The sequence below is a fragment of the Musca domestica genome, unplaced genomic scaffold, assembly GCF_030504385.1.
Source record: "Musca domestica strain aabys unplaced genomic scaffold, Musca_domestica.polishedcontigs.V.1.1 133, whole genome shotgun sequence".
NCBI lineage: Eukaryota > Metazoa > Arthropoda > Insecta > Diptera > Muscidae > Musca > Musca domestica.
The window spans coordinates 514,143-540,799 of record NW_026712178.1 but is presented as its reverse complement, the minus strand read 5'-3'; the positions used below and the strand labels follow the sequence as shown (position 1 = coordinate 540,799).

Sequence of the window (26,657 nt, the reverse complement as noted above, 5' to 3'; positions counted from 1 at the left end):
GCCCCCATATAATTGTACCTCCCTTTATTCGGTATTTTGATGATTTTAGAGACATTATTTACCGGAAATATTTCAAATTTCGCATATAAAGTTCGTATTGGATACTACAGCCTATGCCAGAAAATTGTCTGTGCAGGTCCACGTCTTCGTATAGCCCCCATATAAGGGTACCTCCCGATATTGGTTATTTTGATGATTTTAGCGATTTTATTTACCGGAATTGTTTCAAATTTGGTATTTGAAGTTCATAATCGATGCTACAGCCTGAGACAGAAAATTGTCTCTGCAGGTCCACGTTTTATAACCTCCATAGTACCTCCCTATATTCGGTATTTTGATGATTTTATTTACATTATAAACAAATTTTTTCGAAGTTTCGCATTTGAATATTTTAATGGCTTATGACAAAAGTTGCCTATGCAGGTCCACGTCGTCGTATAGACCCTAATATAAGGGCTACTTGCGGTATTTTTAAGATTTTAACAAAATTTTTTTTATTTTTTTTTTTTTTTGGAAATTGTCAAATTTGTACCAAATGGTGGAGGGTATTTAAAGTTCGGCCCGGCCGAACTTACAGCTTTTTTACTTGTTTTTTTTTCAGCAATTATTGGCATTGCTATTGAAATGAGCTAGCTCTTGGGTTTAATGAAGTCCAATGTGTTTCGGTTTCAACTTAATTTTTTTTTGTTTTTTTTTATTTTTTTATTTTATTTTTATTATTATTATTATTATTATTATTTTTTTTTTTTTTGGAAAAATGGCATTTTTTAAATTTTAATATTTTTTTAATTTTAATATTTTTAATTTTAATAATTTTTTTATTAGGAATTTTAAATTTTCCAGGAATTATTTTTTTTTTTTGCTTTTTTCAAACCAACATTTTATTACGGAATTGAGATATACTAACCATCTCTTCTTAAAGTTTCTCTTTAAGCGTTGCTCTCATTCCAAAACACGCTCTTCCTTTAAATTTCAATACAACACATTCTCCTTCTCAGGATTTTTGTCTACTCAGATATCTGAAGGCATACATATTTTGTTATTTTGCTCTCCCAAAGTAACAGGATATAAGAAATCCTTAAACATCTAACACTTACACTACCCCTCTTTCCACCTCTCCTTTTTCCCCAAAAGGAAGACAAAATAAGAAGTCCTTACATCAAACATAAGGCTGTGTGTGGGTATGCTCCTTGCCAAGATAGAAACATTATGTTTGTGTGTATTTTCCCGCTCTCCAGAGGGGATGGGTGGCCGAAAAAATCCCCAACAAGAACAAGGACATTGTTTGTTTGTCCGGGTGTTTGAAACAAAGACAAACAATGTTGCCATTCACTGCTGGCAAAAAGTGAGACATTTTTGTTATGGTGAGTCCTTCTGGGCGCCTGTCTCAAAATAGAGTAAGAAAAAGAGAACGAAATAGTTGGATGTTGAGAAAAAAATTCAAAAAACTAAGAAACAACTACTTTGATGGCTCTATAAACTACCAAGAAAGAAAAAGGATACTTGAAGGTGTTTTTTTTTTTTTTTTTTTTTTGAAAAGGATAAGGATATATGTAGCTGAAGATAGTTTCTCAGATCTCTTCTTAAATCTATTAAAGTTTTCTCCTGGCATGCTGAAGTCAGATACAAGGTTTCTATTTTTTGTTTGTGTTTGACACGTAAGGATGTGTTATCCTTTTTCCTGTTTCAGTGGCCAAACACCCTTTTTGCTTTGCTCGACAAATTGATATGTTTGGGTCCTTGTGTGACCCCTTCCGATTTTGTCAGTTTTTGGCCATTTTGATGTGTATATTTCGTGTTTAGTGTCGTCCTTCGTCCTTTGTCCTTTGCCTGGCTGGCCATTGCCTACCGTAACACGTAGCCCATAATGAGGTATTTGCAATAAAATGGCCATTGTTTTGTTGGTTGGTATTGTTATGACGTTGTTATATTCAATTGTAGAGCTTTCGTGGGCCATTTAAGTTGGCTAATTAAAAGTGGACAATGGAAATGAGGACTTCATTACTCACAGGATGACATGAAACCATTATGTGAGGGGACAATTTTTTCTGAATAAAAGAGGACTGTTGTAAAATAATTTAATTTCTGGTGAAAAAACTTTGAAGTCCTTTCTAGGGTCTTGAATGGAGGATATTTTTAATAAATTTTAAAATTGCTCTTTTTTTTTATAAAAATTTCTAAAATTTTAAATTCTGTAAACAAGGTCCTCAAAACCTTTCCAAAATCAACTTCCATCATGGTGGATGGATGGATGAAGATCTAACGTCGTTGAATCTAAAAGATATTTTGGTGAATTTTTCTGGGCCTCCTATAGATCTGGAAATGTGAATATTCAAGGATGTTTTTTTTAAGGCTCTCAAAGCAACAGAAAATTTGGAATTTTTAAGATTTTTTTTTTTTTTTTTTTTTTGAAACGACCTAAGTGCCAATGTTTTTAGTAAAATTTAAGGATATTATTAAAAAAAATCAGAGGATTTTCTCAAGAATTGTTACGATTTTTTAGTTAGACCCTCTCATTCCTTCATCCGTCCATCTTTGAGAGGGTCTAACTTAAAAATCGTAACAATTCTTGAGAAAATCCTCTGATTTTTTTAATAATTTCCTTAAATTTTACTAAAAATTCTGGCATTTAGGGCGTTTCAAAAACAAAAAAAAAAAAATATTAAAAATTCCAAGTTTTCTGTTGCTTTGAGAGCCTTAAAAAACATCCTTGAATATTCACATTTCCAGGTCTATAGGAGACTTAGAAAAATTCACAAAAATATCATTTAGATTCAATGTCGTAAGATCTTCAAGTAGCCTCTTAAAATTCTTAAAATATTTGCATTGGGGATTTTCGAAAAAAAAAAAAAAATATTTGAAAATTAACTTTTCCTGGATTTTTGGAAACCTTTAACAATTTTTAAAAATTTCGGGTAGGAGAGTCTCTAATTTTTTTCAGAAATTTCTCGTTTTTTGTTTTAGCGTCAAGCAGTCTAAACAAGTTCTTCAAAAATCCTAAACACATTTTTTCTTCAGGGAGTCTAAAAAAAATTCTTTAAAATCCATTCTTGCAGATCCGGACTTAAGGACCTTTAAAAAATCATTAAAATAATTCTTTCAACCCTTTAAAAATGGTCTAAAAACATTTAAAACCTTTGCAGATCTTATAAATTGCCATTGGGTTTTTCGAACAAAATTTGAATCTTTGAAAATTTTAATTTTTCTGGACTTAAGAAAACCTTAAATTTTCTTCAAAATTTTCGGTCGAAAGACTCCTTTTTTAATTGCCTGTTTTGTTGCCTTTAGGCTTTCTCGAAGTATTCTTTAAAAATCCTAAATTCATTTTTTCCTTAGGGAGTCTCAAAAAATTCGTTAAAATCCATCATTGCTGGTCCGGATTTTAGGCGCTTAAAAAATCCCTAAAAACTACCTTTGCTGGTCTTCCGGGGTCTCAAAGAATTCCTTCAAAATTTACGTTTTCTGGCCTTTAAAGCCTCTAGAAATTGTTAAAACCTTTGCAGGTCTTAAAACCGAAATTGGAATTTTGAGGAAAAAAAATCATTAACATTTTCCAGGACTTCTAAATATCGGGTCGGAGAGCCCCTAAAATGTTTTTTTTAATACCTTCTTTAAGGCTTTTAGGCAGTCTCAACCAATTCTTCCAAAATCCATCTTTTCTTCAGGGAGTCTCAAAAAATTCTTTGAAATCCATCGTTGCTGGAGCTTAAAAAAATCACTAGAAACACCCTTTGCAGATCTTCCGGGGTCTCAAAGAATTCCTTCAAAATTTACGTTTTCTGGCCTTTAAAGCCTCTAAAATTTTTTAAAACCTTGGCAGGTCTTAAAAATTCGAATTTGAGATTTTGGGAAAAAATCTTTAAAATTTTTATTTTTCCCGGACTTATTAAAAAAGGTTCAAAATATCAGTTCGGAGAGCCCCTAAAATGTTTTTTTTAATTCCTCGTTCTTTGGATTTTAGGCAGTCACAACCAATTCTTCCAAAATCCATCTTTTCTTCAGGGAGTCTCAAAAAATTCTTTGAATTCCATCGTTGCTGGACTTTAGGAGCTTAAAAAAATCACTAGAATCCCCCTTTGCTGGTCTTCCGGGGTCTCAAAGAATTCCTTAAAAATTTACGTTTTCTGGCCTTTAAAGCCTCTTAAAATTGTTAAATCCTTTGCAGGTCTTAAAAATTCGAGTTTGGAATTTTGGGAAAAAATTCTTCAAAATTTTAATTTTTCAAGGACTTATTAAAAAGTCTTCAAAATTTCGGATCGGAGAGCCTTTAAAATGTTTTTTTTTTTAATTCCTCGTTTTTGGCAGTCTCAATCAATTCTTCCAAAATCCATCTTTTCTTCAGGGAGTCTCAAAAAATTCTTCGAAATCCATCGTTGCTGGTCCGGACTTTAGGAGCTTTTAAAAAATCACTAGAAATTCTGGTTTTATGGGGTCCCAAAGAATTATTTCGAAATTCACGTTCTCTGGCCTTTAAAGCCTCTAAAATATGTTAAAACCTTTGCTGGTCTTAAAAATTCGAAATTGAAATTTTGGGAAAAAATCTTTAAAATTTTTATTTTTCCTGGACGTTAAGAAGCCTTTGAAAATTCTTCAAGATTTCGCGTCGGAGAACATCTATGTTTTTTTTTTAATTTCTCGTTGCTTTAACCTTTCCTAACCTTTTCTTCGCAAATAAAGCTTCAAAAATCCAATTTTTTTAAATTTTTCAGAGACCCTCAAAAATTCTTAAAAAATCCAAATTCTATGGCCATTAGGAAATCTTAAAAATTATTTCTAAAATCCAAAATTTTCTGGTCATCAAAGGTCCTCAAAAATTCTTAAAAAAAATGTTTGTCTTTTTTAGGCAGCCTCAATATTTTTTTTAAAATTAAACTTCTTTCCTCCAAAAATTCTTTAAAACATCCTCCTTTTCAGATTCTAACGGAGCCTAAAATTTCTTTAAAAATCCATCTTTTCTGGTCTTGCGGATCCTCGGCTTAGGCTCTAACAATTGTTAAAGGCCTTTAAAAGTACTGATATTTAGCGGGTCTCAAAGAATTCTTTGAGAATTGCGATTCTGGTCTTAAGACAGCCTCAACAAATCTTTAAAGATTCACATCCATTGATTTTCTTGCGGAATCAACAAATTATTTTAAGAACCAGGTATCCAGGTTCTCAAAAAATTCTATAAAAATCCACGAATACTGGCCATTAAGTAGCCACAAAAATATTTTTAAAATCTACATTTTCTATTCTAAGAAAGCCTCAAAATATTCTTTAAAAATCATCGTTATCTGGAACTCTTATGTTGCCTCAAAAAAAAAAAAAAAAAAAAAACTCCACCTTTGCTGGCCTTATAGGAAAATTCTGGTCTTAGGGAATCACGAAATTATTTTAAAGAACCAAGTCGCAGAGGGCCCAAAGAATTTTTTAGAAAAACACATATTCTGGCCTTTAGGCAACCTCAACAAATTTAAAAAGTTTATCCTGTTTTTTGGCCTATAGACAGCCTCATAAATATTTTAAAAACCTACGTTTTTTGAACCTCAGAAAGCTTATTTTTTTTAAATTCACATTGTTGGGACTTTTTATTCGGCCTCAAAAAATCCACAAAAATCCACCTTTGCTGGTCTTAGAAGACCTGGAAGAATTCTTAAAAAAAAATCAATTTTTTTTTGGTCCATAGGAAGTTTTAACTATGTTCTGCCTCCTAGGCAGCCTCAAAAAATCCAGTAGAAATCTCTGCTTTCTGGTGTCTAGGAAGCCTTACATTATTCTTTAAAAATATTCACGTTTTCTGTTCCCCAGGGAGTCTCAACGATCCACAAAAAATCCACCTCCAATCGACATCCTTCAAAAATTTTTTAAAAATCCAAATTTTTGGGCTTTTGGAAGCCTCTATAATTTTTTCTAAAAAATCGAATATTCGGACCTTTAGAAAAATCTAAATTTTAAGATTCCTTTAAAATCCTCTAAAAATATAGATTTCAATAAATAAATCGAGTTTTCAAAACTGTTTCTATTTCATGGCCACCTTAATTCGAAGGTACTGAATAAAGCCAAAGGAGCTAATTCTCGCCACAGTTATGACACAATAACATTATAAAAGCCAAACACTGGCAGTAAATATTTCCATAATAAAAACAACAACACCAGTTGTACACCGTGTACATTTGACATCTAACATAGCCTCAACATGTCCATACAGGACCAACAAACAAACCTTAAGGGAGTGCTACCGATGTTACGTTGACCAAGTTAACACTGATGCTGTTTCCTAGCCACTGAGAGCTATGTAGGACCGAAACGTTTATTTTTCGGGGAGACCTTTGTTGTTGTTTTTATTTGGGAGTTCATTGTTGTATTCAGAATTTCCCGCTTGCTTTGGGGCACTTCAAGGGGGATACAAATAATTACAATTGTTTTACTTTGGCGTCGTTTTGTTTCGTTTCCCTTTTTTTTCGTTTTTTGGATAACACCAAGTTTATCAGCCAACGTGTCGTGTGTGAACCCTAAATGCCACCAATTTGGTTGATGTTGTGGTTGCAACTAAAAATGTTTACCCTTTGGATTAAATAACACTTGAAAATTTGCAACGATAATAATGTTGACCAAATGATGAGGTTAGGAGGATGGAAGAATGGATTATGGGACGGGAGTGGATAAGCGAATATGGTGGACAAAAATTCCAAAAATTCTTTAAAAAATCCACGTTCGAATATTTCCGAAAATTCTTTAAAAAATCCACAATTGAAGATCTCCAAAAATTCTTTAAAAGATCCACGTTTGAAGACCTCCAAAAATTCTTTAAAAAATCCACGTTTGAAGACCTCCAAGAATTCTTTAAAAATCCATGTTTAATAGTCTCCAAAAATTCTTTAAAAAATCCACGTTTGAAGATCTCCAAAAATTCTTTAAAAATCCATGTTTAATAGTCTCCAAAAATTCATTAAAAAATCCACGTTTGAAGTTCTCCAAAAATTCTTTAAAAATCCAAGTTTGAAGATCTCCAAAAATTCAGTAAAAATTCAAGTTTAAAGGAAAGTCTCCAACAATTCTTAAAAAATCCACGTTTGAAGGTCTCCAAAAATTCTTTAAAAAATCCACGTTTGAAGGTCTCCAAAAATTCTTTAAAAAATCCACGTTTGAAGGTCTCCAAAAATTCTTTAAAAAATCCACGTTTGAAGGTCTCCAAAAATTCTTTAAAAAATCCACGTTTGAAGGTCTCCAAAAATTTTTTAAAACATCCACGTTCTTCTGTTCTCCAAAAATTCTTTAAAAAAAATCCACGTTTAAAGGCAAGTCTCCAAAAATTCTTTAAAAAATCCACGTTAGAAGATCTCCAAAAATTCTTTAAAAAATCCACGTTAGAAGATCTCCAAAAATTCTTTAAAAAATCCACGTTAGAAGATCTCCAAAAATTCTTTAAAAAATCCATGTTTAATAGTCTCCAAAAATTTTTTAAAAAATCCACGTTTAAAAGTCTTCAAAAATTCTTTAAAAAATCCACGTTTGAAGATCATCAAAAATTTTATTAAAAATTCCGTGTTTAAAAGTCTCCAAAAATTCCAAAATTCTTTAAAAAACACACTTTGAAGGATTTGTAAATTCTTTAAAAACTCCAGTTTAATAGTCTCCAAAAAATCTTCAAAAACTCCATGTTTATTAGTCTCCAACATTTTTTTAAAGAAATCCACGTTTAATAGTTTCCAAAAATATTTAAAAAATCCATGTTTAATAGTCTCCAAAATTTTTTTAAGAAATCCATGTTTAATAGTCTCCAAAAATTCTTTAAAAAATCCACGTTTGAAGATCTCCAAAAATTCTTTAAAAATCCATGTTTAATAGTCTCCAAAAATTCATTAAAAAATCCACGTTTGAAGTTCTCCAAAAATTCTTTAAAAATCCAAGTTTGAAGATCTCCAAAAATTCAGTAAAAATTCAAGTTTAAAGGAAAGTCTCCAACAATTCTTAAAAAATCCACGTTTAAAGGCAAGTCTCCAAAAATTCTTTAAAAAATCCACGTTTGAAGGTCTCCAAAAATTCTTTAAAAAATCCACGTTTGAAGGTCTCCAAAAATTCTTTAAAAAATCCACGTTTGAAGGTCTCCAAAAATTCTTTAAAAAATCCACGTTTGAAGGTCTCCAAAAATTTTTTAAAACATCCACGTTCTTCTGTTCTCCAAAAATTCTTTAAAAAAAATCCACGTTTAAAGGCAAGTCTCCAAAAATTCTTTAAAAAATCCACGTTAGAAGATCTCCAAAAATTCTTTAAAAAATCCACGTTAGAAGATCTCCAAAAATTCTTTAAAAAATCCACGTTTGCAGATCTCCAAAAATTCTTGAAAAAATCCACGTTTGCAGATCTCCAAAAATTCTTTAAAAATCCCACGTTTAATGGTCTCTAAAATTCTTTAAAAATCCCACGTTTAATGGTCTCTAAAATTTTTTTAAAAAATCCACGTTTGAAGATCTCCAAAAATTCTTTAAAAAATCCACGTTTGCAGATCTCCAAAAATTCTTTAAAAATCCCACGTTTAATGGTCTCTAAAATTTTTTTAAAAAATCCACGTTTGAAGATCTCCAAAAATTCCATGCTTTTTATAGAGGTCTCCAAAAATACATTTTTTTTGGCCCTGCTCTTCCCTCCCTTCTTCTGATTGTCGTTCGACTCTGAAAAAATCCTAATTTCATAATTATAAAAATTGCATATTCAAATTGGCGCCTTGTTATTTATAATCTAAAAAGTAAAGCGGATTTGTAAGGGCAGGCCCAGACTGACACAGACACAATGGCCATGGAGTAATACAACACATATTCATCACACATGGAACTACACACCCCATATTTCACACCACCCCCACCACTGCTACTATTTTGTCCACCAAAGGACACCATCCAGAAGAAGTAGAAGAGGAAGAAAATTTGCAATTACATTTTTAACGTAATTACATTATTTGCATTATGCATATTATATGAACGGGGTAGGAGAAGAAGGTGGTGGCGGGGTGAGGTTCGCTTATTTTTTAGACAACCATCTGGAGGACTTGGCCACGTTCATATATCTATGCAAATGTGCATATGGCCGGTGGCGGGATGAAGGGGAGGGGGCTTGGTTTTGGCCATAGTGGACTTGTCCACTTTAACTATATCATTATGGCTAAGCATGTATAATCCTGACAAAATACTCCCTTATGGCATGGTTAAAGGCAACAATTATGGCAACAACAACAAGACTTTTGGTCACCACCAACAAAACATTTAAATTAGGACATGAGGGTCCTTTCAAGTTTTATTTCACATGCATTCAGTTCCAGCGTAATGATTGCGAAAATTTTTTTATGTGAGTCGGTGTGTGTGTGTGTGTGTGAGACCATGTGTGTGTGTGTGGGTGTAAAGTAAACGTGAGCTGGACAAAGATTGTTCATTAGCATAAATTTATTAACAACAGCAAAAAATTATCTTTTTATTAAAAGTGAAGGACATTTATGGCAAACGGAACATATGGTTGGTCTTTCGAAAGGGGATTCGTTGAAGGATTTGGAGATTTTTCTTTAAAAGGGGAATTTTGAAATATTAAAAAATTAAATTTTATGAATAATTTAAAGGCAAGCCTTCAAAAATTCTTACAGAAATCCAGGTTTAAAGGCAAGTCTCCAAAACTTCTTAAAAAAATCCACATTTAAAGGCAAGTCTCCAAAAAATTCTTTAAAAATCCACGTTTGAAGATCTCTAAAAAAATCTAAAAAAATTGCACTTTTGAAGATCTCCAAAAAATCTTAAAAAAATCCACTTTTAAAGATCTCTAAAAAAATTTAAAAAAATGCACTTTTGAAGATCTCCAAAAATTCTTTAAAGAATCCACGTTTAAAAGCAAGTCTCCAAAAATTCTTTAAGAAATCCACGTTTATTGGTCTCCAAAAAAATTCTTTAAAAAATCCACGTTTATTGGTCTCCAAAAAAATTCTTTAAAAAATCCACGTTTAAAGGCAAGTCCCCAAATAATTCTTTAAAAAATCCACGTTTTTCTGGTCTCCAAAAATTCTTTAAAATATCCACGTTTTTCTGGTCTCCGAAAATTCTTTAATAAATCCACGATTAAAGGCAAGTCTCCAAAAATTCCTTTAAAAATCCTCGTTTAAAGGCAAGTCTCCAAAAATTCTTTAAAAAATCCACGTTTAATGGCAAGTCTCCAAAAATTCTTTAAAAAATCCACGTTTGAAGATCTCCAAAAATTCTTTGAAAAATCCACGTTTGAAGATGTCCAAAAATTCTTTAAAAAATCCACGTTTGAAGATCTCCAAAAATTCTTTAAAAAATCCACATTTATTGGTCTCCAAAAATTCTTTAAAAATAAACGTTTTTATGGTCTGCAAAAATCCTCTTTTTCCTGGTCTTCAGGTCTCCAACCAAACCAGTTTCCATATGATTTTCATTTAATTTCTTCAGTTATGTAGCCTGAGCTAAAAAAAAATGTTGACAATAATTGAGGCATTTAAAAGAAATGACCCACTTTAACCACCACGCATGATTAACGTACTTGACACAAAGATATCTTCGCACAAGAACCAACACACAATGCTTTCCATTAACGAATCGAACGAAGAGAAACCCCCCTCATTTTGCCCCACATCTTCTTGAGCTCTTCAGCAATATCACTTGCCTTCAATCAACTTTCTAATTGCCATTAAATACATGCATGAAGCGAACACTTTTCCACCCCGCCACCAACCAGACATGCAACAATAATTGCCTTTAATACTCCATTACAGGCAGCAGCAACATCTTTTCTTGTCCAAAACGATGGGTATTTTAGAGAAAATGCAAAACTAGCTGTTACTGATGTCTTGGAGGGAAATAACGCACATGTAATCAATAGAAAATTGCAAGCGGCCTCCACACATTTTCCAGCTTCTAAAATAAATGGGATCACATAAATATGTTAAAAATTACGAACTGCTGCCAACTTAATTACTTTTCATTTCTGAAGAAAATGAGGAGAAATGGGAATGTATGAAAAAAAATTGTCTCAAAAATAAATCTGAAAATTTGAAATAAATTTTAAGAGGAGAAGACTTAGTGGTGAGCTTAGAAATTTAAGTTTTTTGTTAAATATTCTCATCATATATTTATCAGAGAGTTAATTAAAATTTTTAGTCTTTTTGCTTAATTTTTATCAGAGAATGTTAAAACGGGCTTCTCAATTAACTTTTATATTTTTATATTTTTTATATAGATATTTTATATTGCGTTAAACGCTAAAAAGGCTCTCTCAGCAAAAATGATATCTCTTGTTATCATCACTGCGTATGAGTATTATTAATGGCTAATTTGTTAGACAATGGGGCGTATGCTTATTAATAATGGGACCAAAAATGACAAAATCGGTTAATTTTTTTTTTTTTTTTTTTTTTTTTTTTTTTTTTTTTGCTGAATAATATAATCAGCATTTTTTTTTTTTTTTGGAGAATGTTGAAAGAGGCTCTCTCTCAGATGACATTTTATTTTTTTGGCTACCACAATTGCGTATAAGTATTATTAATTATTTATTTGAAAAGACACCAGAGCGTATGATTGCTAATAATGGGAAAAATAGTCTCAGATCCATAGAGTACATTTTAAATCAGACATAAATTATATGGAAGGATTTGGAAATTTTGCATCCTGAGGCTTACACAATATTAAAAAATTCCAGTTCTTTCCAAAAAAAAAAAAAAAGAATAATAATAAATAAATAAAAACTTATTTTTGCAATGATGGTCCTTCGACCTTATTAATTTTAATTTTTGGTTTTTTTTTTGCTGATTTTTTTATCAGAGAATGTTAAAACGGGATTCTCATGGAGGGATTTGGAAATTTTTCATCACTGAGGCTTACAAAATATTAAAAAATTCCAATGCTTTCAAAAAAAAAAAAAAAAAAAAAAAAAAACACCTATTTTTGGAATACTGGTCTTTCGACATTATTAATGTAAATTTTTGGTTTTTTTTTGCTGATTTTTTCTATCAGAGAATGTTAAAACGGGCTTCTCAGTTAACTTTTTATATTTTTTAGCAGCATTGCGTATGAGTATTATTAATAATTTTTTTAAACAGACACTGGAGCGTATGATTATTGATAATGAGGGCAAATACTGCCATTGGTATACTAAAAAAATTTACTTCTTTTATTATAAGAAATTTACCTAAAGAGAATAAAAAATCCTTAATAAAATCTCCATATCATCTGTATATCAAAAAAAAAAAAAAAAAAAAAATATTTGCATCAATGTTCCAAAAAAAAAAAAAAATACGAAATGAAACGAAAATACTTCCTCATTTTTTTCTCGATTTTCTCTGCCTTTTTTCCGACTTGGCACCTGAAAGTAAAATAAAATTTAGTTTTAGACCGATGTTGTTAAAGGATGAAATATTCTACACAAAATTTCACCATGAATCTCGGAATAAATTACAAATCTAGGATTAATCGTTTTTCAGGAAAATAGCAATCGACTCAGGAATTCATATATATTGTAAACAACAAATTTTAGGGTTAAATCCGTATTTTCTGTGAGTTTATGCAAAAATCTCTAACAAAACATCATTTTAGAAGGTTAACGTTAAAGGCAAAAACATTCCTTATCAAGAAATCTCTATTTCCACAGAATATCAGAAAAATATTTGTATCAATGTTCCCAAAAAAAAAAAAGAAAAACGAAAATACTTCCTCATTTCTTTCCCAATTTTTCCTCTGTCTTTTTTTCGACATGACATGAAAGTAACATAAAATTTCATTTTAGGCCGATGTTGTTAAAGGATGAAATATTCTACACAAAATTTCACCATGAATCTAAGAATAAACCATATATCTAGGTTTAATCGTTTTATAGGAAAAAAGCTATCCATTCAGGAATTCATATATGTAGTAAAAAAATATTTCAGGGTTTAAGTCGTACCTTGTGTGAGTTTTTAAAAAAATCTCCAACAAGGCATCATTTTGAAAGGGTAATGTCCGAGACAAAAATATTCCTTATCAAATTGCACTATAAGTCTCTGATGAACAGAAATCTCTATTTTCACAGAATATAGAAAAATATTTGCATCAATGTTCCTAAAAAAACCATGACAATAGTCCCTATTTTTTATTTTTATACCCTCAGCCATATGGCAACAGAGGGTATATACAATTTGATACGGTCAAAATGTGCCTAGCCGAAAGAACGGTTTTAGACCCTAGGTCTCTTTTTGGAGAAAATTAGTTTCAGAACATGTGGAGTCGATCTAGAGATGCCCGTCCGTCCGTCCGTCTGTCTGCCTGGCTGGTTCGCACGATAACTCTCGAAGGGAGTATCCGAGTTGGTACAAACTGGGTACATCGTAATATTTTTGTCAAACTTACATCGAGTTCGGAGATGCGCAAAATCATCTACTTCTTCTGGTATCTCCCGCACAAAAGGTCGAAATTTTCAAAAAATATATTTTTTGCACAGAAAGAGAAAGGATAAATCGAATTTGCTCCTACTTTGCAAATCCTAATATTTGCGTCAGTGCTAGGTCAGGTGTGAAAATGGAAAATATCGGACCACTCCTTCTGGTACCTACCCCACAAATGGTCAAAATTTTGAATAATTACAACTCTCATAAAATGTGATATAAGAGTCCGATTGTCTTCAAATTTCACACATCCCCATATCTATGTTAACCCAAAGTCTGGTGTTAAGCTGGAATATATTGGACCATTCCTTCTGGTACCTCCCACACAAAAGGTCGAAATTTTAAAAAAAAATATTTTTTTCACAGAACGAGAAAGGATAATCCAATTTTGCTGCAACTCTGCAAATTCTAATATTATCGTCAGTGCCAGGTCTGGTTCGAAAATGGGAAATATCGGTCCACTCCTTCCCGTACCTCCCTCACAAATGGTCAAAATTTTCAATAATTACAACTCTCATAAAATGTGATGTAGTAGTCCAAAAGTCCTCAAATTTCACACATCCCAATATCTATATTAATCCAAGGTCTAGTGTTAAAATGGCATATGTCGGTCCACTCCTTTTGGTACCTCCCCCACAAATGGTCGAAATTTTCAAAAGATATATTTTTTTTTGTACAGGAAGAGAAATGATAATCCGAATTTGCTCCAATTTTGCAAATCCTAATATTTGCGTCAGCGCTATGTCTGGTGCGAAAATGGAAAATATCGGTCCACTCCTTCCCGTACCTCCCTCACAAATGGTCAAAATTTTGAATAATTACAACTCCCATAAAATGTGATGTGAGTGTCCGATTGTGTTCAAATTTCACACATCCCCATATTTATATTAACCCAAAGTCTGGTGTTAAAATGGAATCTATCAGTCCACTGCTTCTGGTACCCCAAAGCAGTCCCTTTTCCTAGAAAATTTAAAAAAAAAAATAGATTTTAAAATATTTTAAATTTTTTCCGATTGTAGTAACTACCCTCCTCTTCCTCTTTTTATTTTTCATTTCCATTTTAATATTTTTTTTATTGCAGTAGTATTTGTTGTTGTTGCTGTTACTGCTCGTAGTACCACAAATTCATGTTTGTTAGCCGCTGATTTCATTAATTTAAATGTTGATGCTCAGTTTTGCTACTGTCCATGTCGTTGAAAAGGGGGAAGTCAACAAAAAACAAAATAACTCAACTTACTGACTGGCTGGCGGACTAGCTAGCTTACTGGCTGGTATGCAATATTTACTTCAGCGATTTTTGTTGTTTTTGTTTTACGTTTTTTTTGGTCAAAAACTTGGCTTACTGGCACTAGCCCGGGCAAAAAGACCAATGATTTGCTTGAAGTAGAGATTTGCTTTTGATTTTTGGTTTGTTCGGTCTGGTAGCTGTTTGAATGTATACATTATATAAGTACCTAGACAAGAGCAACAACAACAACAAATGACAAAAACACAAACCTTTTTTAATGCTTCAATACATACATATATACAAATATACATATTTACATACAAACATATAATTTTTTTTCTATCTATTTTTCGTTCTCATTTTCTGTGATTTTGTTGTCCAAGCCATAACAACAACTATCAAACAGTAGCAACAACAACAACAACACCAAAAACATGCATAAAATTACAAACCTTTAATAATGTTTTGTGGTTGGCTGAAATGTTTTTAAGCCAATCGCGTATTAACATTTACTCGCTGGCATTTGCCAACCTCCAACCAACCTCTGTTTCTTTTTTTCTGTTATATATTCAGCTTTGCCAAAGGGGAGAGGGAGTGGGGACAAGAGGAGCTAGTCATGTAAATGCTTGGCACAAAACATAATGAAGTAAATTAGCAGAAATCTCATTTGCCATTTCATGCCAGCCAGCGTAAGAGACACAGAGAGAGAGAGAGGGAGGGAGAAAGAGAGGGGAATTTTAATTAGCCTTGGCAAATGAAAGTGGGGACTAAAGGAAAACACAAACAGTTGAACATAAATGCAATTACCAACCAAATAGGGGAAAAAAGTGGGTGTGGACAATGAGAACATTTTCCCCAACAATGATGCCAAAAGATGTGAATGTGAAAAACGTTTGGAGGTCTTAAAAATAGTTTTGAATTAAAAAAAAAAAAAATAAACACTTTTCAGGTCCTCATGGATTTTTAAAAAATCCAGGCATCAAATTTCTTAATTTTTTTCTCTAAGGAATCCGCAATTTGAGACTTAACTAAAACTTTGAAAATTCTCCAACCAAAATGTCTCAAAAATTATAATCCACGTTTTGACGTCTTGAAATTCCTTAAAAAATCCCAGCTTAAGACAGGAAAAAGACCTGGATTTTTTCAACAAAAACCACGATTTTGGTCTCTTAAAATTTTTTGAAAATGGCTTAAGACTTACGTATTGAGGCAATAGAAATAGATTAAACTAATAAAAAAAACAATTTTTGGGTGCCTGAAGGGTTTTAAAATTTTGTTTCGAAACGTCCAGTGTTCGAATATCTAAAGAAGCCCCAAAAAATTACTTTCAGGATCCTAGTCATTAGACCTTGAAAATGAGCCAAAAAGTTATAAACTCTTTGTGTCCTTAAAGTTTCTTTAATTTTTTTTCGAAACGTCCAGTTTTCGAATATCTAAAGAAGCCCCAAAAAATATAAAATATAAAATTTTTCTTGAAAGGAAAAATTCAAAAAGAATCTAAATTTTTGAACCTGAAAAGACCCTGCAAAAATTCTTGAAAATGTCTGCATTAAAAAAATATATATATTTTTTAAAGATGGAGTAATTTTTCAATTTCTTTAAGAAGCCTAAAAAATGTCCTCCATAAATCACTTTTTAAGGCCTTGAATAAAAATTGGAAAATTATTTCAAAAATCCTTGTTTTGAGTCTAAAAAAATTTTTCTTTGAAAAACTCGTTCAAAATTCTTATTGTGAACGCTTTCAGTTTTATTTGAAAATCGGTACTCCTTTAAACTAACTTCTAAATTTTTTAAGAATTATTGATTTTGAAAACTCTGAATCAAATCTGAAAATTTAAAAAAAAAAATATTTAAATAAAAAATTGGAGAATTAAAAAGAAGCCTTAAAAATTTTATGAAAACTCAGTCAAAGGTTTGAGGCCTTGAAATATTTCGACACTTTTCTTAAAAAGTCCACGGAAATTTTTGATAGAAAGAAAGAAAAGACCCTTAAAAATTTGTATTTCAAATCCTTGAAAAGCATAAGATTTTTTTAAAAAAATAGGCAGACTTTTCGAGGCCTTAAATCAAAGTTGTGACATTTTTTAAAAAATCCTGTTTTAAGTTTAAAAAAAATTATCTAAAAGCTCTTCAAAAATTCATATTTTGGGCGCTGTAAATTTTATTTTCAAAATCCGTATTTAAATGCCTTTTTAAAAAATTCTGATTTTGGAGAATCTGAGAAAAATCTGAAAATTACAAAAAAAAAAAAAAATAAATAAATAAAAAATTAAAATAATATTATTTTTTTTAATGGACTTTGAAAACTATTTCCCATCCATGTTTCGTCGCCAATATATATATATATTTTAAAGAGGATTTTATAAAACGCCAAATTGTTAAATTTTCATTTTAAATGTCAATTCTTAATATAGGACTTTTCGAGGCCGAAAATCAAAGTTGTAATATTTTTTAAAAAGAATCCTGTTTTAAGTCTTAAAATATATTTTGTAAAGCTCTTTGAAAATTCCTATTTTTAGTGCCTTAAATTTTATTTAAAAATCCGTATTTAAATACCTTTTTAAAAAATTTTGATTTTGGAGAATCTGAGACAACTCTGAAAATTTCCCAAAAAAAAAAAAAAAAAATAATAATAAAAATAATAACAATAATAATAATGATAATAATAATAATAATAATAATAATAATAATAATAATAATAATAATAATAATAATAATATAATAATAATAATAATAATAATAATAATAATAATAATAATATAATAATATTAATAACAATAATAATAATAATAATAATAATAATAATAATAATAATAATAATAATAATAATAATAATAATAATAATAATAATAATAATATTAATAATAATAATAATATTAATACAATAATAATAATAATAATAATAATAATAATAATAATAATAATAATAATAATAATAATAATAATAATAATATAATAATATAATAATAATAATAATAAAATAATAATATAATAATAATAATAATAATAATAATATAATAATAATAATAATAATAATAATAATAATAATAATAATAATAATAATAATAATAATAATAATAATAATAAATAAATAAAAAATATATATATTTTTTTTGAATGGACCTTTGGAATCCATTTCTCATCCCTGTTTCGTTGCCAATATATATTTATTTTAAAGTGGATTTTATAAAAAGCCAATTTTTAAATTTTCATTTTTAACGTCAATCCTTAATATAGGGCTTTTTTAAATTGTTAATTCAAATACATATTAATTATGTAATCTATTTAAATTGAGAATCCCATATCTCACTTTTCATATCTTATCATTGACCTGACCGCAATACACATCCTACTATTTTCTGTGTGTCATTCCAATATTGTTCTTTTTAATCCTCTATAGTTTGCTTATAATAATCCCCCCTCCCTCACACTTTTTCGGAAAAAATTAAAAAAGTTTTTGTTTTCTTTATTTCTATTCTTCCGCTCTCTCAATACCCTTTCTTAAACATTACCTCCTCTAACAAAATAAATTAAAATAAAAATCTCTCCCCCCCTCTCTCTCTCTCCCAATACAAATTATATACTTTCCTTATGTATTATATTCATTTATATAATTTTGCATGTACATGCAATTTTATATGCATCCTTTTTACCACTACCTCTTTAGCACCACTACTACAACAGCATTTGTTGAAATCCAAAAAAGGAAAAAAGAAAAACAACCAGAGCAACTATCATAGTTGTCATTTACATTATCCACAACATTTACATTTTTGCAATTAAATTAGTAATTTCTGTAAGTTAAACCCACCCACCGGACAGCCAACCAACCGGACAGCCAACCCGAAGATAGCCCAGCAGCCAGCCAGCAGAGAAAATTGTAGTCTCGTTACTGGGCAGAATATATATAATAGTACACCCGAGAAAAAATTTAATTAATTGATTTTCTAAATCTGAATGGATTTTGAGAAATAATTTTGAGGCCACAAAATTGAGGGAATTTCAAGTTTTAACATCTAAGAGCAGGGACTGGATTAGAAAAATAAAAAAAATAAAAAATTGTTCGATTTTATTTTTGAAATAAAAGGCCCTACAGGCCTTTGGTTTTTGACCGGTGGCATTTGCCACCATATTTATGCCCTCTGTCGTCCTGATAGGTATTCAAAACAAATTCCCACAAAAGTTATACTCAATCTCACCATCTAAACTCTATCCGTTGACCTTTCAAATTGCTTGGCTTCTGATTTGTCCACCTCAATTGGTCTATAACTATGAGCTGCAGAGCTAATGCAAAATCAGTTTTTATACTCTCCACCTTAACAAGGAGGCTATATTAACTTTGTCATTCCGTTTGTAACACCCATAAATATTCGTCGAAGACCCCATAAAGTAGATATCAGCATAAAATTCTAAGTCGATTAAACGAAGTCCGCATGTCCGCCTGCCTGTTGAAATCACATAAAGAGCTTCAAAATTTGGCATAGAGCTTCAAAATATGGCACAACAATTTTTATTATGTCTATGATGGTTGGTATTGAAAATGAGATATATCGGTCCATGTTTTCGTATAGCCCCCATATAACGGTACCTTCCGACATTCGGTATTTCGATGATTTTAGCGACATTATTCAGCGGAATTGTTTCAAATTTGGTATTTGTAGTTCGTAACGGATACTACAGCCTGTGAAAGAAAATCGTCAGTGCAGGTTCACGTCTTCGTATAGCCCCCATATAACGGTACCTCCCAAAATTCGTTATTTCGATGATTTTAGCGACATTATTCACCGCAATTCTTTCAAATTTGGTATTTGTAGTTCGTAACGGATACTGCAGTCTGTGACAGAAAATCGTCAGTCCAGGTCCACGTCTTCGTATAGCCCCCATATAACTGTACCTCCGATATTCGGTATTTTGATAATTTTAGCGAAATTATTCACGGGAATTCTTTCAAATTTGGTATTTGAAGTTCTTAATGGATACTACAGCCTAAGACAGAAAATTGTCAGTGCAGGTCCATGTCTTCGTATAGCCCCCATATAACGGTACCTTCCGATATTCGGTATTTTGATGATTTTGGCGAATTTATTCTCCGGAATTCTTTCAAATTTGATATTTTAAGTTCGTAATGAATACCACAGCCTATGACAGAAAATTGTTTATGCAGATTCACGTCTTCGTGTAGCCCCCATATAACGGTACCTCCCAAAATTCGTTATTTCGATAATTTTAGCGACATAATTCACCGGAATTGTTTCAAATTTGGTATTTTAAGTTCGTAATAGATACTACAGCCTGTGACAGAAAATTGTCAGTGCAGGTCTACGTCTTCGTATAGCCCCCATGTATCGGTACCTCCCGATATTCGGTATTGTGATGATTTTAGCAACATTATTTACCGGAATTCTTTCAAATTTGGTATTTGAAGTTCGTAATAGATACTACAGCCTATGACAGAAAATTGTCTGTGCAGGTCCCCGACTTCGTATAGCCCCCATATAGCGATTCACCCCGATATTCGGTATTTCGATGATTTTAGCGACATTATTCAGCGGAATTGTTTCAAATTTGGTATTTGTAGTTCGTAACGGATACTACAGCCTGTGACAAAAAATTGTCAGTGCAGGTCCACGTCTTCGTATAGCCCTCATATAACTGTACCTCCCGATAATCGGTATTTTGATGATTTTTGCGACATTATTCACCGGAATTCTTTCAATTTTGGTATTTGGAGCTCGTAGTGGATACTACATCCTAAGACAGAAAATGAGCCACGTAGGTCCACGTCTTCGTATAGCCCCCATATAACGGTACGTGCCTATATCCGGCATTTTGATGATTTTAGCGACATTATACAGCGGAATTCTTTCAAATTTGGTATTTGAAGTTCGTAATGAATACTACAGCCTATGACAGAAAATGGGCCAAGTAGGTTCATGTCTTCGTATAGCCGCCATAAACGGTACCTCCCGATATTCGGTATTTTTATTATTTTAGCAACATTATTTACCGGAATTGCTGCAAATTTGGCATTTGAAGTTCGTAATGAATACTACAGCCTAAGACAGAAAATGGGCCATGTAGGTTCTTGTCTTCGTATAGCCCTCATATAATGGTACCTCCCGATATTCGGTATTTTGATAATTTTAGCGACACTATTCACCGGAATTGTTTCAAATTTGGTATTTGTAGTTCGTAACGGATACTACAACCTGTGACAGAAAATCGTCAGTCCAGGTCCACGTCTTCGTATAGCCCCCATATAACTGTACCTCCGATATTCGGTATTTTGATAATTTTAGCGAAATTATTCACGGGAATTCTTTCAAATTTGGTATTTGAAGTTCTTAATGGATACTACAGCCTAAGACAGAAAATTGTCAGTGCAGGTCCATGTCTTCGTATAGCCCCCATATAACGGTACCTCCCGACATTCGGTATTTCGATGATTTTTGCGACATTATTCACCGGAATTCTTTCAAATTTGGTATTTAAAGCTCGTAATAGATACTACAGCCTATGACAGAAAATTGTCAGTGCAGGTCCACGTCTTCGTATATATATAACGGTACCTCCCGACATTCGGTATTTCGATGATTTTTGCGACATTATTCAGCGGAATTGTTTCAAATTTGACATTTGAAGTTCGTAGTGGATACTACAGCCTAAGACAGAAAATGGGCCAAGTAGGTTTATGTCTTCGTATAGCCCCCATATAACGGTACCTCCCGATATTCGGTATTTGGATGATTTTTGCGACATTATTCACCGGAATTCTTTCAAATTTGGTATTTAAAGCTCGTAATAGATACTACAGCCTATGACAGAAAATTGTTTATGCAGGTTCTCGTCTTCGTATAGCCCTCATATAACGGTACTTCCCGATATTCGGTATTTTGATGATTTTAGCGACTTTCTTCATCGGAATTGTTTTAAAATTGGTATTTGAAGTTCGTAATAGATACTACAGCTTATGACAGAAAATTGCCTGTGCAGATCCACGTTTTGGTATGGCCCCATATATAGGTACCTCCCTATATCCGGTATTTTGATTTTAGCTAAATTATCCACCGATTTTTTTTTTTTTTTTTTTAAGTTTGGCATTTGGTTATTATGATAAAAGTTGCCTATGCAGGTCCACGTCGTCGTATTTTTATCGGTTTTTATTTTTTGAAAATTGCCAAATTCAAGGTTCTGCCTGGCCAAACTTACAAGCTTTTTTACTTTTTTTTTCTGTTTTTGCTTCATTTCAATCTGAAATAATTTCCCTTTACACCTATTTTCCCGCATTAAAATATCGATCAAGAATAAAGTGAAAATTTCCCACTTCACGTAACATTTTTCCTTGGGTGTAACCAGCCAAACAAAAATGCTTATCATAAGTATTAGAATATCTACAAAACTGCATAAAAATCCAAAAATCCTTAAAACAACACAACCACCAGCAGCAGCAGAACTAGCAACAATAACACCAACAACATTGAAATGAATTTGAAGAGCTTTTCTCTCATGTTTCCGAAACTTTCTCCAAACACAGAGAATTTTGGGCACATAATATAATTATATTTCCAACACTTGTACAACGAATGACAGAATAGCCAGGGTCTTAAAGGACGACACAGATGACGAGAGAGAGAGAGAGAGGAAGGCATGGAGGGAGAGGGAAAGAGAGTGTGGCTGAAAAAGAAAATCTTGTACTTATTTAGAATTTGCATAAAATTTTATTTTATTTTAATTTTGTTTTCTCTGTGTTGGTCTGCCTCTGTGTGTGTGTGTTTAGGAATAATTTTGGGAGAAAAATGTTCATGTTTCTAAACAGCGATAAGGAAATTAAGGCGAGAGTTAGGAGGTGATTGGAAAAATTATTCGCCAACAGGGATATTCAAATAGAGGTTTAAATCTTATACATGGATCTGAAATAATTTTTATTATTTCAGATTTTTGTTAATCATACGCCCCACAACACTTAAATATTAATCATACGCTCCATATACCTTTGGGAATTTATTTTGGCTTTTCTAAATTTTTCTCTCAATTTTTATTTTAAGATATCCGCTAAAAAATCTATACTTTATAACAATCATATTTTTTCTTCTCTTTCTAGGTAAGTCTATTACGATATCGTGTGAAAATATATTGAAGGTAATGTAGTTTCGATATCAAGTGTGGCATTGAAAAAAAATGGGAACGTGGGCTTCGTTGTGAGTATCAAAAAAAAAAAAAAAATAAATAAATAAATAAATAAATAAATAAATAAAATAAATAAATAAATAATTATTAAAAATTCGAGATCGTAAATATATGAAAATCCGGATCTGAGTTCAACTTCAAAAACTTGAAATTTTCAGAACCCTAAAAAATATTCATATTTTCTATATAACCAGCAAATATCCCCTACTTCGCATGCCGAATAAGGATAAAGATAAATTCCTTATTCCTCATACGAAGTAGCCGGCATTTGCTAGTTATATATGAAAAATGTGATATTTTTTTCGGGTTCGGAAAATTTCAAGTTAAGAATTTTTTGGTAAGAGAATTTTTGTACAGCTTCCCACCCCCACCAGTTAAAGTCTATTTAAGAAAAGTCCACACTTGATTAATATCAAATTATTAATTGGTTGACTAATTTCAATACATATTCATTTTAAATTCTCACCTCTATTCCCTTTTCCAAATACCAAATTTATTAACATTCAGTACTTATTTTGAGTATGTATTTTCAAATCGAACGCCATATATATAACATTTCCAACAAAAAAGGGATCCATATATAAAATTTCAGATTTTCCGTTCGATTTCTATCACAAATAACAAAATTAGTACTATTTAGTATACCCTCCAACATTTGGAAGGGACATGAAAAATTTCAACAAAAATATCGTTTAAATGATGAGCTATACGAAGCGATGGACCTATGAAAGTTTTTTTTTCAAGATTTTTAAATAAGAAATTTAAAACAATTCCGGTAAATAATGTGACGAAAATCATCAAAATACCGAATATCGGGAGGTACCTTTATATGGGGGCTATGCGAAGACGTGAACCTGCACGGACAATTTTCTGTCATAGGCTGTAGTATCCAGTACGAACTTCAAATACCAAATTTGAAACAATTCCGGTGGATAATGCCGCTAAAATCACCAAAATACCGAAAATAGGGAGGTACCGTTATATGGGGGCTATACGAAGACGTGGACCTACACGGACAATTTTCTGTCATAGGCTGTAGTATCACTTACGAACTTCAAATACTAAATTTGAAATATTTTCGCTGAATAAAGTCGCTAAGATCATCAAAATATCGAATATCGGGAGGTACCATTATATGGGGGCTATACGAAGACGTGGACCTGCACAGACAATTTTCTGTCACAGGCTGTGGTATCCATTAATACCTTCAAATATCAAATTTGAAACAATTCCGCTGAATAAAGTCGCTAAAATCACCAAAATACCGAAAATAGGAAGGTACCGTTATATGGGCGCTATACCAAAACGTGGACCTACATGGCCCATTTTCAATATCAAAAGTCCTGCAGACATAATATATATTTGAGTAAAATTTTATCAACCCACTTCATTTCGTTCGGAAGCTAGAGTGATTTCCACAGACAGACGGACATTGCTAAATCGACGAATTTCTAAAACCCCGACCTTATATGACAACTTCGGGCCAAGGGTGACCCTGAGCCTAAATTTCACTATTTAAGCTGCGGTCGTTTTGTCTGGGCCTTGATGGGCCCTTTAGTCAATCAGCCAATTACCTTACTCTCTTTTTTTCCTGACTCCACGTCTATATCCTTAGGATAAGTTTATATCTCCCTATTTTTAAAGAAAATAAGATTCGAAATTCATTCGGTAATTTTTAATTATTTTTTTTTATTTATTTATTTTTTTATTAATATTTTTTATTACTAAATAATTAATACTACACGAACATTTCCACATTTATATTTAATTTTTTTTTAATTTCCCTCCTCCAAATGTATCTGCCTTCCAAACAACCAACTGCCCCTTTCCCCCTAACACCTCCTGCCCGCCTTGATGGCCCTCATGCGATTATAGTGGGCCCACACCTCACACATGGTCGGCAGGGCCAAGCATTTACACTCAATGGGATGTAAAGGCTTTGGGATATCCCGCCTGCACTCCGAAAATGCCGGAAAGGGGGCTTTACGTTTCGTACAGTCCTTGGGCTCCCGATTAACATGGCACTTGGGTGGCCGACGCACTTTACCACAACGTGGCATATGGAAACGGGGACAGGTGGTCTTGGTATTGCTACAAGTTGGTGGCGTGCACGCCGTTTGGGGACGCTCCTGGCGTGGACGTTTCTTCATTTGGGGATACACGATTTTATCGTAGCAACAAACCACTTTTGACTGCTTCACCAATTCTGGACATTCGGCCCAGGTTTGCTGATACTCTTTGCTCAGCTTATCCGAACGCCGATAGTAGAGCCAATCGAAACGTGGCAAGGCATCCTTGCAGGGATTTGCACAGCATATGTCGGGTCTCTTCGCTGTGATTTGTGGTTCCTTGGCTGGGGGATTTTGTTGTTTTATTGCGGCCTTAGTCGTGTTTTTCTTCTTCTCCTTCTTCTGGGACGTTTGTTCACAGGGTTCCGTTTTGAAGTGACTTCCACATTTCACCTCCGGTTTCTTTTGACAATCTTCCCGAGCCTGATATACCAACTGACAGTGACGACACTGAGTCATAATGGGAGGAGCAGATGAGGGTTTTCGCGATCTCAGGGCCAATTTTGTGGGCTGGGCCAGTAAGTGACCAACGCGACACGTTTGCACCAAGTTTCTGAAGGCCATTTTTGGAGTGGAGGTTTTCTGTTATGATAGCTTAAATTAAAGCCACTTAAATCTGAATTTTTTAGATTTTTGAGATTTTTTTTTTTAATATTTGAAAAATTTTGACTTTCCACAGATAATTTGCTTTGAAGGAAATTGGAAAAATATTTAATTTTTTTTTTGGAATTTGACAATTTTATAAAAAAAAAAATCAAGGCCAATGTTTCGAAAAGAAATTTGGAAATTAGTACTAAGTTTTTTTTTTTTTTGCCATAAATAATGTACAGGACGTCGAGGAAGTGGACGAAAGAAAACCGCAACATCAGCAGAAATTGTTCGAAAAGTAAAGAAGCAACTTGATCGAAACCCCCGCGTCGCAGTGGCGGAAAAATAGCTTGTCAGCTGAACATATCGCAATATTCCATTCGGCAAATATTGAAAAATGAATGGAGCTCGGGGTAAAGCCATTGAAATTCCAAAAAAGTTGAAGAACTTACACCGCAACACAAAAAAGAAAATAGACTCAAAAGAGCTAAAGAGTTGCTCCGCTTGGCTGAAAGTGGTGAACTGTCGAATTTGGTTTTCTCCGATGAGAAAACATTCGTTGTCCGACAGTTTGTAAACAAACAAAATGATCCGATCGTGTTTACTTGCCAAAGAGGTCAGCTGAAAATATGCACCTTCGGTTGGCCACCAGAACTCAAGCGCCGGCCGGCCATGGTGATGGTGTGGGCTGCCATAACAGCCGATGGTCATTCTCCGCTCGTATTAATCGACTGTGGCATTAGAATAAATCCCGAACGTCGAATTTGCCGAATTTGGGTTTCTCACTCTCCGATGAGAAAACATTCGTTGTCCGGCGGTTTGTAAACAAACACAAATGATCATGTTAACTTGCCAAAGAGGTCTGTTGGCCTCGAGAAATCAAGCGCCGGCCGGCCATGGTGATGGTATGGACCGCCATAACAGCCGATGGTAGCTCTCCACTCGTATTTATCGACCGTGGCATCAGAATAAATACCGAATATTATCGGGAAAATATTCTGGAGGGTGTACTCAAGCCTTGGGCACACAAACATTTTGGCCGCAGACCTTGGACATTCCAACAGGACTCAGCAGCAACGCACTCAACACTCGCCACCCAAGAATGGTTACAAAATGAGGTTCCTCGCATCAGAATAAATCCCGACCGAATATTATCGCGAAAATATTCTGAAGGGTGTATTAAAGCCTTGGGCAT

General features: G+C 32.6%; 2 protein-coding genes across 2 annotated transcripts in view; one reads left to right on the top strand and one right to left on the bottom strand.

Annotated features, from left to right (window-relative positions):
• The window catches only part of LOC131800952 (uncharacterized), a 64,179-nt gene extending 41,376 nt beyond the window's left edge, over positions 1-22,803 (top strand). Inside the window, exon 2 of the mRNA XM_059118830.1 lies at positions 22,720-22,803. Coding sequence (XP_058974813.1) covers positions 22,720-22,755 — 36 coding nt within the window. The 3' untranslated portion in view covers positions 22,756-22,803. The remainder of the gene's footprint in view (positions 1-22,719) is intronic.
• Positions 22,804-24,465: 1,662 nt separating this feature from the next.
• Positions 24,466-25,581, bottom strand: LOC101900597 (uncharacterized). The gene has a single exon (XM_005178748.4). It carries the CDS (start codon positions 25,436-25,438, stop codon positions 24,638-24,640), a length of 801 nt encoding a protein of 266 aa, XP_005178805.1. The 5' UTR covers positions 25,439-25,581; the 3' UTR covers positions 24,466-24,637.
• Positions 25,582-26,657: the final 1,076 nt, after the last annotated feature.

Bases quoted from the DNA above. Each gene is read 5' to 3' on its own strand.
- LOC101900597 (XM_005178748.4), bottom strand. From the start codon at position 25,438: ATGGCCTTCAGAAACTTGGTGCAAACGTGTCGCGTTGGTCACTTACTG.